Here is a 17,045-nt window from a genome sequence, read left to right on the forward strand (position 1 = left end):
AAGGCAGAGATGGAACCCACTGTGATTCACATCATAGATCCTCACTTCTCACAACCAATCCAGCTGCTGTTATCTGTCAACATCTACTGTTGGAAATGGTGACAGATGCTGAACCTCCAACATGGCACTGCTAACAAAGAAAACAACCAATTAGTTGGTGACAAGCTGACTTGATGCTCACAGTAGACATTTTTTCTACATGGGGTTTGCCTTTCTGTAAGCCCAGCCACAGCAGCACCATGATCCTGCCCAAGTTTGCTTTCTCCTGTCTTATCTCTGCAGGCATTGCTGTGTCTCCACATTTGCCTCTTGCAGGACCTGACTGCCTCACCTGTCCACTTTCCTTCCACTCAGGAAATTATCTGGAAAAAAGAAACAGAGGAAGTGGACTTGGAGACCAGAAGACACAGTAAGAAGGCTGGAGTCAGAGTACTGATAAAGTGTATCAGGATTTTTAATGGTGGGTCAACAAGCCACAATACCAACAGAGGGTCATACGCTTTCCTTTCCCTTTCTCAACCCAGTACCCAGCCAGTTACTTTTTCAAGTCATTTTAAAGTCTTTAGGCAAAGAGATTTATAATGCACAATCAAGCATTAGAAATATTTTCTACAGTAAAATAAAAGCATTAATAAAAATTGCCATATTCTATATTAAATATACTAAAATATTGACAGTTTTATAAATAAAATCATTTTAAACAATACATACATGATGATAAAATTTCTTCAATACAGGTTATATATAAATCAACAACTAGCTTTGAAAACATAAAAATCTTATATGCCCTTTATAAAGTACCAAAATTCATTTTATAAAATTATCAAAACTTAAAAAGCTTTAGAAATACTTCCATTTTTTTCCATTTTTAAAGAAACTATAGCATAATAGCAGACCTTTTTAATTTTTTTAAGTTGAAATACATTATAATACTCAACCTACAGTGCCTAAAAACACTTCTGAGACTTGCAGACACCGGGAAAAGCTAGGAGCGGAGCCCCAGACCCACCAAGCTTTACTGTCTACCCTGTGCTACTACCAACCTTTATTCTCAAAACCACAAGCCTCCTTCTTGACCCTTCTCTAGAAAGCCTGTCATGAGTGATTTTCTAATTTCCAGAAGTTCTGAAAGAATTCTGATCTTTAAAATCCCATACCAAAATTGAATGAATGACTTATTTTAAATTTGAAGTTAGCCAGGCGCTGATGGCTCATACCTATAATTCTAGCTACTTAGGAGGCTGAGAGCTGAGGATCATGGCTCAAAGCCAGGCCAGGCAGGAACCTCCGTGAGACTCACATCTCCAATTAACCACTAGAAAACCGGAAGTGGTGCTGTGGTTCAAGTGATAGAACGTTAGCCTTGAGTTGAAGAGCACCGGGACAGTGCCCAAGCCCAGAGTTCAAGCCCCACGACTGACACCTCCCCCCCAAAAATGGAATTTAATACAAAAAAACCATGGATCTATTCCTAATGAATTAGGGCTCTTCATTTGGTCACATGATTTCATGTCACTTGTTGAGGTAGGACAATTTTTTTCTTCCTCTGAAGACTGTGCTGATTACATAAATGGTGGCTGTACTGGAAAGGGCTCTAATGCTTGTTCCACATTCTTCCAGTTGTGAAAATTCTCTCTGTACCATTCAACTGATAGAAAAACAAACAAACAGAAAAACAGAAAATAAAAAATCTAAAACCAAATGTCAATCAAGGTTACTGAGTTCTCATTATATAAGAAAATTCTTGCCCCTCAAAACCCATCAGCAGACCAAGGCTAAATAATCTGGTTTTTAACTTGACAATGATACTATAACCTGAAAATGTTAGAATTAAAAACACCTTTTTTTTTTTTCTGTTTCACTTCAAAAATCCTCCAATATTGAAACTGATGTAAGTGCAGAAGACATTCTGATTTCAGGGAATTCAAAGTGAGGGAAAAGTCATTTGTAGTGGTTTTTAAAGTTTTTATTTAAAAAATATGGTTTATATAAATATGGTAGCACTGCATCAGAGGCAGAGTATGCTGATGTAAGCTTCCTTCTACTATGTGAAATTATTTTATTCAATACTATCAGTAAAAACTTTCTGAATTAAAAGAAACTTAACAGCTATATGTTGCCTTTGATTTTTTTTTTCTCAGCTCTTCAACTCAAGGCTAGCGCTCTACCACTTGAGCCACAGCACCACTTCCGGCTTTTTTCTTTTTGCTTATGTGGTGCTGAGGAATAGAACCCAGGGCCTCATGCATGCAAGGCAAGTGCGCTACCACTAAGCCACCTTCCCAGTCCCTGCCTTTGATTTTTATTTTCAGTATTTGACTGAAGTATTTTGTATTTCAAGATCCAAATCATCAATTGTCTTCATTTGTGTAGATGTTTTCTAATAAGTACATTTCTAAATAGAATTCTAAAATACATGCAGACTTTATACTTTTCTTCATGGATTTTCCAAATACATTGAATTTGTTTCGTATTTGTTTCTTTCAATATAATGTAACTCAAGACACTCAAAGACTATTGCAGCTTATATTTCATCAAATTTTAGGAACCACACCTGAAATTGGATTCTTATTTATAGAAAATGAAAGAAGAAAAAAGCTACAATAATAAATATAAGGTATCAATGATTACATTACACAAAACTTTCTAGGATATAAGAAGGTATAAAAATATGCACTTCAGAATCAATGAAATAGGCATTTGATTAATATTAATATAACACAAAAACTGATGCAGTTAGTCTACGAACTTCAAAATACTCAGAAATATGTTGTGTAACAATTTAAGAAGTACAAATGATTTATTGAAAAATTTTATATAGTGTTTCTAACAATGAAATATTTTCATGTTTTTCTGATTGCTCCTAAAGTGATCAAATTTTAACCTACTTGTTTTCTTTATTCCTTCATTCCAAGGCACTTTAGGTTTCCATCCTAAACCGTGAATCTTTTCTGACTTCATTGGATATCTCATGTCATTGGTAGGTCTTAGGGGGAAAAAAAAAGAATTAAAATGATGTTCTGGATATATGTCCACATATTTAACACTGAGAGGTATGTTTGTGTTCATGAATGTCTACAATAATTCATTTTTTTAATTAAAAAAGAAAATCTCTCTGAGCCAGGTGCTAGTGGCTCATGTCTATAATCTTAGCTACTCAGGAGGCAGAGATCTGAGGACTGCAATTTGAAGTCAGCTGGGGCAAGAAAGTTTATGATACTCTTATGTCCAGTTAATCACCAAAAAAGCCAGAAGTGGAGATGTGGCTCAAGTGTAAGACTTGTGGAAAAAAATAAAGCTTAAGGACAGTGCTCAGGCCCTGAGTTCAACCCCCAGGACCAACACAAAAAATAAACAACCAAAATAAATCTTTGAAGGCATACTCAATGCTGAGTATTAAAAACAAATTATATAATATATAATTTATAAAAATCTATAATGCCCAATACCTAACTTTCTCTGGGGTTTATTCTTATAGTTACAATTTTAAATATAAATCTAATGTCTGGTACTTAATAAATGCTTAATGAGTGAAAAAATAAATACATATAACTTAGGAGTTTTAAGTGTCAGGCCCTAGGCCAGGCACTTTATTCCCATTGTAATTAAACCTTAGCATACTCATGTAAGCAAGGTATTATTATCCCTCTTTCACAATGGAGGAAGCCTCACACTTAGAAAGGGCCAATAACTTTCTTTAAGTGTCACAGCTAGTAACAGTGCTATCCTTAGTCTGTATGATGTTTATAATTAGGGAACAATTTACTAGAAAATTCAAAAGAGATAAACTAGTTTTCAGGTAAGTCCATAAAATTTATAATTTTACACTAAGATTTCACAACCTTCCCCCAGTGTTTTAACTTGTTACTCACCTATCATTAACATAATCAACCCAATTTTCCATTTCAGACTCTGAATTTGTCTCTTTGATCTGTCAAAATGAAGAAAAAGCTTTTGAGTCAAATTATAAAATGAGACCAGAGAATAACAATGGTATTTAAGGGCTGATAAAAACAGTCAAGAAAGACAACTGCCTCAAGCACAGGAGACACCAAAAACACTTTCTATACCTCATAAACCACATTCCATATGAGGTGCAAAAGAGAATATGCAGGATATAAACTACAGGAGAAAATGTATTTTCCTGCTTTTTGCTTTAGGTTTTTAATATATATATATATTATATATATATATATGTATGTATATATATATACGTACACACATATGCTCCGAATTATGTTATATGTCATGTGCTTTGATTCTAAAATACACAATTTTGTATTTCTGACAGTGAGTACATCTCACAATATGGACGTGTACATTAGTGAATTTGTTTCTTGCAAGGAGTGACTACTAAAAGAATTACCAATGAAAATACAAGTAGGACATGTAATTATGAATTCTACTTCCCATTTTTAAATTTAGTAAACTGCAAACTACTGATACTGATAGGTATGAGTCAAGCGGAAAAAGTCAGAGAATGTGATGTTAGGAAAACGAACCCTCAAATATGTATTTTAATGTTTTTGTTTCTTTCATGCATGTGTTTCTAACGCATTTATAATATTATTTCTTTGTTGCTTTGTATGTCCCTCCCCCACAGTGTAACCCCCGCTTTCACTATATTTGATGTCAGTATAACATGTGGAGGAGACGGGGACAAACAAGTTGATTAAGGATTCAGGTGGACCTGTTGCAACAATGAGAAGTACAAAATGTCATGTCAAAACCAGCTTTACAATGTCGGTGGGGGGGGGAGGGGTATGATTGGGTGGGGGGGGGAGGGGGGAGGGTGGGAAGGGAGGTGAAGGGTAAACAAAGGAGGAGGCTGCAATGCTTGGTAAGAAATGTATGCATTTTCCTGCCCATGTAATTGTAACCCCTCTGTACAGTATGTTCTCAAATAAAATAAAATAAAATTTAAAAAAAAAAAACAAAAAAAAAACTACTGATACTGAATAACCTTGCGCTTACTGTCACTGACTTTTTGACAGTTTTCATGTATCTCCCTCTGAAAGAGTTACATACCAGATGTATTAGTTCTTTGGCAAGCTGGACAACTGACATTTCAAAATTGGTTCCAACGTTATAAACTTCGCCTGGCTTTCCCTTTCTGAGGACAGTGAGAAGTGCTTCTACTACATCGGTGGCATAGAGGAAATTTCTTCTTTGAAGCCCTGAGCCATGGATGCAGCTAAAGAACAAAGCAGAATTGGAAAGTGTGAAACATTAAGCTCTCCCAGGGTAGGATAAAACAAGACTGGTACAGCTCTGAGAACTAGTTACCACAAGGAGCTTAGCAACCTTACTGAAACCACAAATTCTCATAGTTTTTGTATACTGTATCTCTGCAAACTTTCTCGGTCTACTCAATAATTGGCAAATGTGAACCACAATGAATACTTCTCAACTTCATTCTGTAAATCCATCTTGAAGAACTAGCCACAGTTCTACCAATTAATCCTTTGAGAATAGGAAAATTATATAAAGATTGATGCTAAACTTAAACGTTGTAACTCAAAATTCAATGACAGGTCATTAAGAGTTGAAATTATCTTATTAAATTAAAATGATGAACTATGGATTATAATTACCTAAAAAATATCACATTACATGAAAAGATTTTTAAATTTTGTGGGACATTCAAGTCCATGGCCTCCAGCTCCAAAGCTCTATGACTTTTATGAAATGCTATTACCCAACACTTTCAACAGACCAGAAAACACAGCAGTGAAAAAGCAAGTGATAACATACCATTTCCTGTTGTGTTGTAATAAAGATATAAATTTTGGAATAACCTGAAATAAAAAAATATTGGAATAACCTTTCCAACATTGGAAATCACTCACTAATATGAATCTAAATTCAGAAGATTAGAGATAAATTCTAGTTCTTTTTAGTCATGAATCCATGAAAGAGCTCATAGTATTTGATTAGCAAAAGAACTCTCAGATAGTTTATTGTATAAAACGTGGATTATCTACAGATAAAATTACATAAATGAAGGAGAAATCAGAGGAAGTCTTCATAGGATGCTCGCTGTCCTCTCTGTGCTGATTCCTCACAGAAGGTAAGAATATTATCTTACTGCTCACTTTATATATGACTTGTACTTTATAGAGTCAAGTGCCCATGGACTTACAGATAATTTTATGTTAAAGGGAAAATAAGAAATTACTATATTTATTTTATACTTGCTAAGGATACTCTACAAATAAAGCAATATAAATATGCTGAGGGTCTCCTGTTTGGACAAATACGTGAAAGCAATCACCTGTGAAGTAAGAAAACTAAGCCTCCAAATATAAGCAGAGCAGTCACAGTTATCTAGAACCGGACTTGTGGCCAAGGACCAACTGCATAGGCACTTTCACTCACTTAACTACTTTTCCTATCTCCTGCTTGTTTGGCTTTCTGAGGCCATTCGGCCATATAACAATAAAGATGAGTTGTGGTACAGTTAACCATCTGACAGCAAGACAAATTTATGTACTAGCTTCCCACATCACTGCCTAAGGAGCTCTGAACTTTCTGTCCATTGAGATATATAGATCTGACTGCAGTCTTAACTGCAGCATAGCAGCAGTGGTGGGACTCCTCTCTGGCATTTCAGTCCCCCAAAGACAAGGCATCTGCCCGTACATCATCTCACTGGATCCTTCCAATGCTTTTCTAAGCATTTTCATTATTCCACCATTCAAAGATGCTCAAAGGGCCTACAATCGTGCCAGCTACTGTCAAACTGATACTTAACCTCAAGCCTTTAAACACTAAGTCTGATGAGACTTGCATATAGCCTATGAAGAACCTATAATTACAAAATAATTATTTAGACAAGTAATTTAAAAGGGATTATTTTAAATATTAAGAGATTACAATCACTAAAACCCACTATGGATTCAGAAGTAAAATTTACCTTTTCTGGATATTGATGTGGTCCATAAACATTACTGATTCTTGTAATGACAACTGGAAACTTAAAAGAGTGAAATTCAACATTAATGTAATGAAAAAATCCAACAATGATTATTTTGAAGATCTGCAGAGGTTTAAACAATAGGTACTGTCACCTAAATAATTTTGCACATTTTTAAGGAGAAGGTTTTTTTGTTTGAAGTTCTCAAGGTTTTTGTTTTTTGAATTTGCTTTTCAAATAGGATCTTGTGCTAACTTTTCTCAGACTAGTATTCAACCTGATTTGTCTGGATTTTTTTCCAAATGCTTGGATGATAGTCATGGGCCATCACATTCAGCTCTTGTGTTTTTAGGAACCTTACATTAGAAAAGGTCTCTTCAAGGGGAAAGGGACTGTGAATCCAAGCTAAGTCTGGGATGCACAGTGGGACCCTGTCTGGAAAGATAGCAAGAGAGCTAAAAGTGACAGTGAGGTGGGGAAGGGCAGTAGAGAGTGACAAAGGAAAGTAAAGGAAGGAAGGAAAGGAAAGAAAGAGGAAGGAGAGTAGGAGGGCAGGGGAAGCTGGGAGGGAGGCAGGGAAAAGACAGAAGAAGATGGAGTTCAGATAAAGGATCCCCCAAAAAAGGCTCCTCTTTACTGGAGCAAGGAAAGGCAAGTTTGTAAATAAGCCTGATAGAGTACTGAGGACCTTCTACTTGCTCATTTCAGAGGCTCCCTCTAGTTCTCTAAGTCTGCATGGGGCTAACCCTCAAGTTGGCCCTCTCTCTGTCATATCAATGCTTATACATAAAAGAACTACTTCAAATGGAAGAGGACCAATGTCACTAGAACAAAAATGGTGAGAGAACCTTGTATGCTCTTGGCCTGCCTTTCTGACCCAGATCCTAATAGCTAATGATGATCAGTGGGAAGCCAAATATGTGGGGGTTTCATTGGGCCAGGCTCCCACATGGACACTCAGAGCCACCCGGGGCGAGTCTACCTCCCATTCACGAGGAGTCAAGAATGCTGAATGATGCAGAGAGAAGCACACGGCAGGAAAGGAAATCTGTCCACCCTCTGTCTTCCTCCACTCATAGGAATCCAACAGGGCTTTTCACTATAGCTGTAACATTCTACCTAGTACTGAAATGGGAAAAATATATATTCAAAATATTGCTTTAATGATAAACTGAGTCATAAGAGGTAGGTCCTATGTTGTCCACATAGTATAAGAAATCAGTATTTTAAATTCCTTAATATGTAAATTTTCTCAAGCTATATCTTCTATTCCAAAAATGAAAGTACTTGCAATTTTAGCACTTAAGTCCAAAGTAAGTGGTTAGTGAGTTTCAGAAATCAGTTCTTACCTTGTGTTGTTCCCAATATGACTGTACAAAACATTCAGCAGCCGCCTTAGATGATGCGTAAGGATTTGTAGGCTGCTTGGGTGAAGACTCATCAAATTCCTAATTTTTAAAAGAAGAAACAATGGAATAACAGTTTGGAGTGTCCCCAAGCACATAAGTAGAGCACAGAAACAGCCCAGTATGGGTTTAGTCCACTTGCTCAGTAGGTGGAATATATATTTTCTCCTATTCAAGTTTCTAACCCCGCCTGACCCTGCTTAGCTTTCAAGGTTAAAGGAGATACCTTGCTACAGGGTGATATGGCTTGTAGACTGTTTTCCCTAAGCTTACCTGATCAACACTGCCTCCGTATACTTCATCTGTGCTGATGTAAATAAATTTCTCAACTCTGGCTTCATGAGCAGCACTTACCAAAACATGAGTGCCATAGACATTAACATATGTAAACTCAAAAGCTCGGACAAATGAAAGATCTAAAATAAATAAATAGATAGATAAATGAGAAAACAGCTAGAACTACTCAAGGGACTCAGGTACAAAGCAAATATCAAACATACTACAAATATTATTCATATCTTTCCCCAATATCATTTAATATAAAGCCATCTGCTCCAGCCCTATTAAAAAAAATAAGGTGTATGTATGAGTACAATGGTACATAGGTGGCTATTATTTAAAGTTCCTCAAATGTTTATGAATTCAAATATCCATCAAGAGTAAAAATACATAAGAAAGCTGCAATATATTCTTAAATTGAGATAGTACACAACACTGAAAAATGAACAAATTCTATCTACACCTATCTGGATGAGTCTAAGATTTTTTTTTAAGACCAAAGAAAATCTACACACTAGTTCATATGTGTTTATTTTTTTAATTCAAAAATAGTCCAGACTATGGGCTGGGAAGGTGGCTCAGTGGTAGAGCGCTTGCCTTGCATGCCTGAGGACCTGGGTTCGATTCCTCAGCACCACATAAGCAAAAAGAAAAAAGCCAGAAGTGGTGCTGTGGCTCAAGTGGTAGAGCGCTAGCCTTGAGCTGAAAAGCTGAGGGACAGCACCCAGGCCCAGAGTTCAGGCCCCACGACTGGACCCAAAAAAAAAAAAATAGTCCAGACTAAACTATAAGTTTTAGAGGAAAAGATGTAGGCAGCCAAACTATAACAAAATGCAAATGGAATGATAACCAATCAGTAGGTACTTGGTACAGACTACCAAGGACTCAGCAACTTTCAATTTCCTGCTTTGCTTCAGTGATGGCTACTCAGGTATACACACTATCACTTTTTTATTTAACTACACTTCTAAATTCTTCAGAATATAGGTAATCTTCCACAATATTAAGAAAATTATCAAAAATATCGCAAATGCACAAAAATAGTACAGATAATTAAAAAAACAGTTTAAGACCCATTTCCTCATGCTTCTCCCTCCCTAGTTTGAATCTGATTTAACTCCAAGTTGTAAGATATATCAAAAATTATATTTCAACCTACATTCATAAAAATAATTTTAAAATGCCAAGTAGACCAGTGACCAGAATCTAGTTTACAGCATGTATATCTTCTTTCAAAGGTATGCATTAAGTTACCCATTCATTCAGTGCCATTACCGGACTTTAGACTTCTGCCTCCAAGGGATTAATGTGCCAATCATGACTGCAACATAAAATAGTGCTTACCTACGTGTGTTTGTGCAGCAAAGTGTAGAACTATATCTATCTGCTCTGTTTCAAAGAGCAGCTTTACAAAGGGCAAATCACATATGTCGCCCTATATGGAAAAAACAAACAAACATGAAAAAGTAAGTTTCCTGGTACATTCTTATTCACAATAGCCATTCTTATTTCATATCCCCCTTTTCCTACTTCCTATTTCAATAGAGAATATCTTGAAAATTCAGCGAAGTAGACAGGCAGATATAGTAAATGTGGTGTTTATCCAGTACCTCAGAATATATGAAATTTAATCCAAAAATTGTTGCAAATAAATGTAAAATTATATTGAGCAACAACTACTAGTTTTATCACAATTGTGTGTATGTGTGTGTGTATGTGAGTACACACACACATGCATGTTTGCTGGTACTGGGGTTTGAACTTAGGGCCTCTCAATCTTGCTCTGATTTTCCGCTCATGGCTAGTGTTCTACCACTTGAGTCATGCCTCCACTTGCAGCTATTTGCTGGTTAATTGGAGATAAGAGCCTCTTGTATTTGTCTGCTTGTTCTGGCTTTGAACCCAGATCTTTAGACCTCAGTTTAACTAGGACCACAAGCATAAACCACTAGGTTGAGCAAGTTATAGCACATTTTTATGACTGCTACATCAGTAAGGAACCCTAGTACTGTGGCAGTACTAGGGTTTGAACTTAGGGTCTGGGTACTGTTCTTTAGTATTTTGTTCAAGGCTGGTGCTCTACCATGTGAGGCACAGCTCTACTTCCAACTTTTTGATGGTTAATTTGAGATAAGAGTTGCATTGACTTTCCTGCCCAATCTAGACTCAAACCATAATTCTCAGATATCAGTCTCTTGAGTAGCTAGGATTACAGATATGAGCTATCAGCACCCGGCTAGGAAAAATTTTAACATTAAAAGAAAACACAAAAACCTTTGAAAGAACCATTACTGAAATATATTTAAACTAAGTCTAATAACATGCATATTTTATCTCAAGTAAGTAAAATTATGGTACATTTAATGTTTATATGGACAGCGTGTTTTTCTTAAAATACACATTCTCAACAAATCTTCAGTAACTGAGGAAAATACTTTAACATTAAATTTTAATATATTCTTTAAGTTTTACAGTTATATAAAGAGTTTATAGAATTATATTCTTGGGGAAAAAATCATACATCATAACATAGTTTCATGGGACAGTATTGCTTCCCTCTCTAAAAGTGAAGGGCCCAGCCCTGTGGTTTACCCTTTGGACTTACCTAAGAGAAATTGCTAAGAGTCAGCTGTCCAAAGGCAATGGCCTTCCTAAGGAAGACTGTCCTGCCAGCTTCCCTGATGGTTGATGTTTCAGAGTAACACTGTACTTCATATCATTTGTTGGGGAAGGCATTATTAAAAGAGGCCAGTGAGGACCCAAAGTCACAAACCAGGCAAATTCTGCTAGTTATGCATGAATTTGCTAATGTATCAAAAAAAACCCCAACAAATCATAGTGTAATGTCAAACCAAAAGTAAAATTCTCTACAGCATGTGCTACTTCTAGCAATGACTACCTGATCCTTTAAAAGGTCTTCAGTATGTAAGTATACCTTATAATTTATAATGGAGATAAACATTATTTCTTCATGACTAAAAGGACACAGTACAATAGTTATAAAATCTTGCGTACCTGTATAAATTTGTAGTTTTGTTTGCTAGAAATGGCTTCAAGATTCTTCAGACTTGCACAGTAATCCAGCTAAAAGTAAGAGAATGGGGGAAGGGGAACACAAAAAAGCGGTAACATTATATTTTCCTATAAAATAGAATTTATTTTATTTAAGACTACGATGATGAAGGCTGGAAAATCAATGTGTGTTTGTTGTATTTTTATACATTTTAAAGTTGACATCTTAAAAGTTTAAGGAAGTAATTTTTCTTAGCTTTTCAAAATATCAAACAAATAACTCTCCAAATTAACCTTTCAATAAAACTCTACTTAAAAATGCTCCTGCCAAAATATGCCTGCAGCTATTGGTAGCTAGGAAAGTTACCACTAGTAAAATTAAAGTAACCATTTGTATAATCTTTTACATCCAAAAACATAGTGACTACTAATCTTAGCTATCACATTCTTCAGGGAGACTCCAATTATTGCTAATTCTCAAAAACAAATTAATTGTATTACATTTTTAAAAACACACATAATATCCAGAAAGTTACAAAAATAGTAACAAACAAAGCCTTTCAGACCAAAAAGAATACAGTACAATATCAAATTATACTAGCTCCCAGTATAACACCAGTAACTACAAGGTTACATTAAATGTTGAATTTAGGAAGGGTGGACCTGTTTTTGTTTGTTGCATGATTGGGATATTTTTTTAAAGGCTGCCCTTGGGTTTGGCATGGTGGCACATGCCTGTAATCCCAAATATTTGGGAGGCAGAGATAGGGGTATCAATATTTGAGGACAGCACTAGGCAGAAGCACAAGATCCTATTTGAAAAATAAACTAAAAGGATTGGGAGATGTGCCTAAAGTGGTAGAGCACTTATCTAGCAAGCACAAGCCTCTGAGTTTGATCTCTAGTTCAAACAAACAAATAAACAAAACAAACAAGAAAACAAGGGGGGGGAAAACACAAACCTTGGTCTGCTGGCAGTGGTGACACATGTCTTTAATCTCAGAATTCAGGAAGTAGAAGCAGTAGGATCTGAAGTTTCAGGCCAGCCTGAGCTATGCAATGAGACACTGCCTCAAAATAGCAAGGGCTATGGAAATATAGCTCTGTGTTGAAACACTTGTCTAGCACAGACAAGGCCAAGAGTTTGATTCTTTTATTTTTTCTTGCTACTACTACTGTATTATTGTTGTTATTATTGTTATTTTGCCAGTCCTGGGGCTTGAACTCAGGACTTGGCCACTGTCCCTGAGCTTCTTTATCTCAAGGCTAGCTCTCTACCACTTGAGCCACAGCACCACTTCTAGCTTTTTTTGTTTATGTGGTACTGAGGAATCGAACCCAGGGCTTCATGAATGTTAAGCAAGCACTCTACCACTAAGTCACATTCCCAGCCTGGGTTTGATTCAGAAAGAAAGGAAAGAAAGAAAGGAAGAGAGAGAGAGAGAGAGGGAGAGAGAGAGAGAAGGAGAGAGAGAGGGAGAAGGAGAGGGAAAGGGAGGGAGGGAGGGAGGGAGAGAGAAAGGAAGGAAGGAAGGAAGGAAGGAAGGAAGGAAGGAAGGAAGGAAGGAAGGAAAAAGAACTCAACTTTGTGGACTAATACATGCTAGTTTAGAAAGATCTTACATAAGTTTTACTACATCATGAGCACATACTATAAAGATCCATAAGTAGCTATCATAACTAAATAAATAACAGGATCCTGAAAAATATAATTCAATTGAAACATAACTTCAATGCATGGTTCATTTTTATAAAACTCACCTTGTCTAGATTTATGATCATATAATTTGGATAATCTTCTACTAAGGAGACAATCACATGTGATGCACTGTAAGAAAAGAGTAGATTGTAGGAGTAGAAAACTTTTACCTCTCTATATTCTTGAGTGCTTTCCTAAGCTGGTGAGTATCAGAAGATAAATTTAACTTTTCCAAAATAACAGAAATAAGGTAACCACCCGCCAAAAAAAAACCCCAACATTTTTTACCCAACTTTCAATACTATATATAAACTAACTCTTATACTCGCTTTATACCATTTGGGAAAAAGAATTGGGTATAAAGTATAAAGAAATAGTCACTTGACCCTATGTTGCTATCAACCTAGTCATCCCATCAATGCATGATGAGTGTGCTAGTCAGAACAACTGCATTGAAATTACACCATGCCTTTCAGGAATTGCAGATACAATTGTATAAAATGTAAATCAGGTTGAACAGTCATTTGTCTAGGTTTAGAGTAACTTCTGCAATGGCTATCTCTTGGTATGACAGTTTGGCAATGCAAACCAGAATCCTCAGGAAAGATTTCCAAGCTAATGATCCAAACTATCCTGAGTTGGCTATCTGCAGAGGCTGCTAGGCTTCAGAACACTTGGAAATGGAACCAAAGGCTCAATGAAGTCAACTACTAGATTGTCAAACATTTAAGCATTGGGCTTCCAGGAGAAGGGTAAGCCCTGACCAGATAAATTATGAATTCTGAGCCTGTACCTGGAAGACCTTTGACAAACAGTCCACCTAGATCAGCATTCTCACACAAGTAACACACTTTAATGTCCTTTTTTAAAAAATCCTCTTATTAGATGGAACTAGCCTGTCTGATACTCTCCCACAAATGACTGTCAGACAAGAAGCAATGAGCTAATGGATTAGTGGGGGAAAAACAGAAATACCACATCCCTTCCTCTTCTGCTAGACACTGAGTTCCTTGAGAGTAGGAAAGTGTCCTGCTTGTCACGCAAGCATTTATCCTTTCAATAATTACTGAAGATCTTCATAAAATGGGCCAGGCATTCTTTCAGGTACTTAGTGAACCAAAGTGTCTGCCCTCCTGGAGTTTACATTCTACAATGGAGATGCAGGCAATGAACACGCAAATACAAACGGGCAATATACAAATATGTGTAATATCAGGAAGAAGTTAAGCCTGTTAACAGAGAGCTAGGCTGTGTGTGTGTGTGTGTGTGTGTGTGTGTGTGTGTGTGTGTGTGTGTGTTCTATATATAATGTATTCAGTCAGGTAAGGACACTGCAGAGGTAGGTGGATGTGAGTAAAAAGCTGAATTCAGCAATGCAAAAAGATGATAAAGGACAGGCCTACAAAGCACTCAAGAAGGGGGTGGGCACTAGCCAGGTGTGCTCCAAGAACTTAAGAGGGTAAAAGGTAGCAGGCACAGAAAAGAAGAGCAATCAGGTTGGAAACAGCAGTTAGGCACCTGCATCTTCTAGGTGCAGGAGAGTCTGGAGTTAAGTCTGGGAGGAGACCCCGCCGTGCCTTCGCATAAGTTACACAAACGTTGAGCAGTCTGAGAAGCAGAACAACCTTGAGGGAACAGAGTGCCACCGGGATGCTACAGTCTTAATGCAGACAAAAGGCAGCTCGGGTGGGGAAGGCTGGTGAGCCCTGGTCGCCTGAAGGACGTGCTCTGGAAACGGACAGGAGTGGCTGCTCGCACGTGGGTCCGAGCAGGAGGCAGAGAGCCTCTTGGGAGTCACTGGGTTTTTACGTATGCTGCATGATGCATGTCCTAGGAGATGGCTGTGGGGTGCGGGAGGTATCCACCCATCAAGGCCTGGACGCGGTGCTGGCCGGAGGCTCCTTTTAGGGGTGGGGATTTCCGTGACACGCGCGCACCCCAAGAAGTGACCAGGGGTGACTGGCGCCAGGCGGGGGCGGGGACAGCACCCCCAACACCCTGGCTTTGGAAAGGACTCGTCTTAAAGAAGTTGCAAACGGATCGCGTCTGGCGGGGCAAGGGGTGGGGCGAAGTGGGGGCGCGCGAGGACCCTCCCCAAGTCAGACAACCCCTCCCCCGAGGCAGGCAACAGCGGTGGGGGCAAGTTCGGCCTTCCTGAGGAGAATCTGCTCGGCCAGCGGCGTCGGTACCTACATGAAGCCAGCACCGCCGGTCACCAGGACCCGCTTCGCAAAGCTGTCAGGGCCCCCAGGTTCCGCCCCGACCGCCATCGACATAGCCCAGCTCGGCAGCGCTCGGTGCCGTAAAGCGCGGGGTCTGAGGACCGCCGTGAAGCCCCCACCACGACGTTTTGCGACTCGCCTCCCTTCCCTGATACGTTACTGGGAACTTGGCCGCCGCTTCCGGAAGGTGGGGCCTTCGCCAATTTTCCACGCCCACTTTGGGGGCGGGGCTGAGGGAGTCTTCCTGCGCAGGCGCAAGTCCTTTTGGCCTAAGACTGGTCTGCCAGGAGCAATTGAGATTGTCCAAGGCATTGGGCATTTTATAAGCTAGTGTGTCTGGTGTGGGTTAAGCTTTACTTAGATTCACAGAAGTACAACATTAAGAGTGAGTGACTTCTTTCTTGTACTTCATCCATCTCTAGCGGTTATGCACCGTGGAACCTTTGTGGGGTTTTCTTCTTTCAGGGTGGAAATGAGAAGTCACTATTGCAAAATTAACTCTTACTATTGTTGTTCATACGATTATGGACAGCACATGCTACTTGTAATCATAATAATGATGCACTCTATCCTTTTGCTCACTTTGCCCCACTCCCCTGGTCCTCCTTGGTCTTCTTTGAATTGGATAAGAATGCTATTTTCCTACCCCTTTTCCTCAAATGCCTGCTTAGTTTCCCAGTATTCAGTCCTAGGTTTAATGTCTTCCTATCAGAGACCTTTTTTCACCACACAATTAAAATAGCAAGTTCCCCATTACCCTGAAAAACCATCTTAACCTTATTTGTCTTTATACTAGTCAATGTGCGAGTTGATGATGCAATTATTTGTTGTCTCTGCACCTTCACTGAGCTTTTTGTTTCCTGATTTAATCCAAAATCTCTACAACAGAAAAAATGATCAGTTAGTACTGTCCAACAGATAAAGATCTTTTTCTCTGCATGGTATGTCTCAGCAAAGCCTAAACAGAAGTATTATTCAGAACATTTGGAAATTAGAAACTCTTTTATTTTTTAAGACTACCTTGCTATGTTGCCAGGCTCCTGTCTTAGCCACCACACCCCATCATTATTTCAAATTTTTTTGAGGAGAAGGTAGTAATACATAGGACAATTTCAAATGCGTATACTCTGGTGACAAAATTCCACGATGGACAATATTGATCATTTTATTGCTGTGTTGTTTAATAAGAAAAAAATGGGACAGAAGTCAAATATCTATAAGATTGTCTAACTTTTAAAATAGAATAAGCTTTAAACATAGGAAGCCATTACAGAATGAGAACCAAAATATATTGGAGTAGATACTTATACTTTTTTCCTGACGCATATCTTCCTCACCCCTTTATGATCTCCTTAAGTGGGCTCACTCCAGGAAGGTCACATATGGGCACCCTACTCAGCTTAGGCCAGTTTAACTTTCCAGAGATTTCAACTTGATGTAACGTTATAGTGATTGCTGTTCTTGAATTCTGAGGACTTACACATTTAGAAATTGTTCACAGTCATCTTGTT

General features: G+C 38.0%; 1 protein-coding gene across 1 annotated transcript; it reads right to left on the reverse strand.

The window, feature by feature from the left end:
- Positions 1 to 1,419: 1,419 nt before the first annotated feature.
- Tgds (TDP-glucose 4,6-dehydratase) lies at positions 1,420 to 15,600 on the reverse strand. Its single transcript, XM_042682686.1, has 12 exons — positions 15,506 to 15,600; positions 13,375 to 13,441; positions 11,617 to 11,685; positions 9,946 to 10,036; positions 8,596 to 8,738; positions 8,266 to 8,364; positions 6,917 to 6,976; positions 5,755 to 5,798; positions 5,029 to 5,194; positions 3,873 to 3,931; positions 2,889 to 2,986; positions 1,420 to 1,648 (listed from the first exon to the last, which is right to left on the reverse strand). Exons 1-12 carry the CDS (start codon positions 15,586 to 15,588, stop codon positions 1,563 to 1,565), a joined length of 1,065 nt encoding a protein of 354 aa, XP_042538620.1. The 5' UTR covers positions 15,589 to 15,600; the 3' UTR covers positions 1,420 to 1,562.
- Positions 15,601 to 17,045: the final 1,445 nt, after the last annotated feature.

The sequence above is a fragment of the Dipodomys spectabilis genome, unplaced genomic scaffold (genome assembly GCF_019054845.1).
Source record: "Dipodomys spectabilis isolate Male_0828 unplaced genomic scaffold, ASM1905484v1 ptg000075l, whole genome shotgun sequence".
NCBI classification, from domain to species: Eukaryota; Metazoa; Chordata; class Mammalia; order Rodentia; family Heteromyidae; genus Dipodomys; species Dipodomys spectabilis.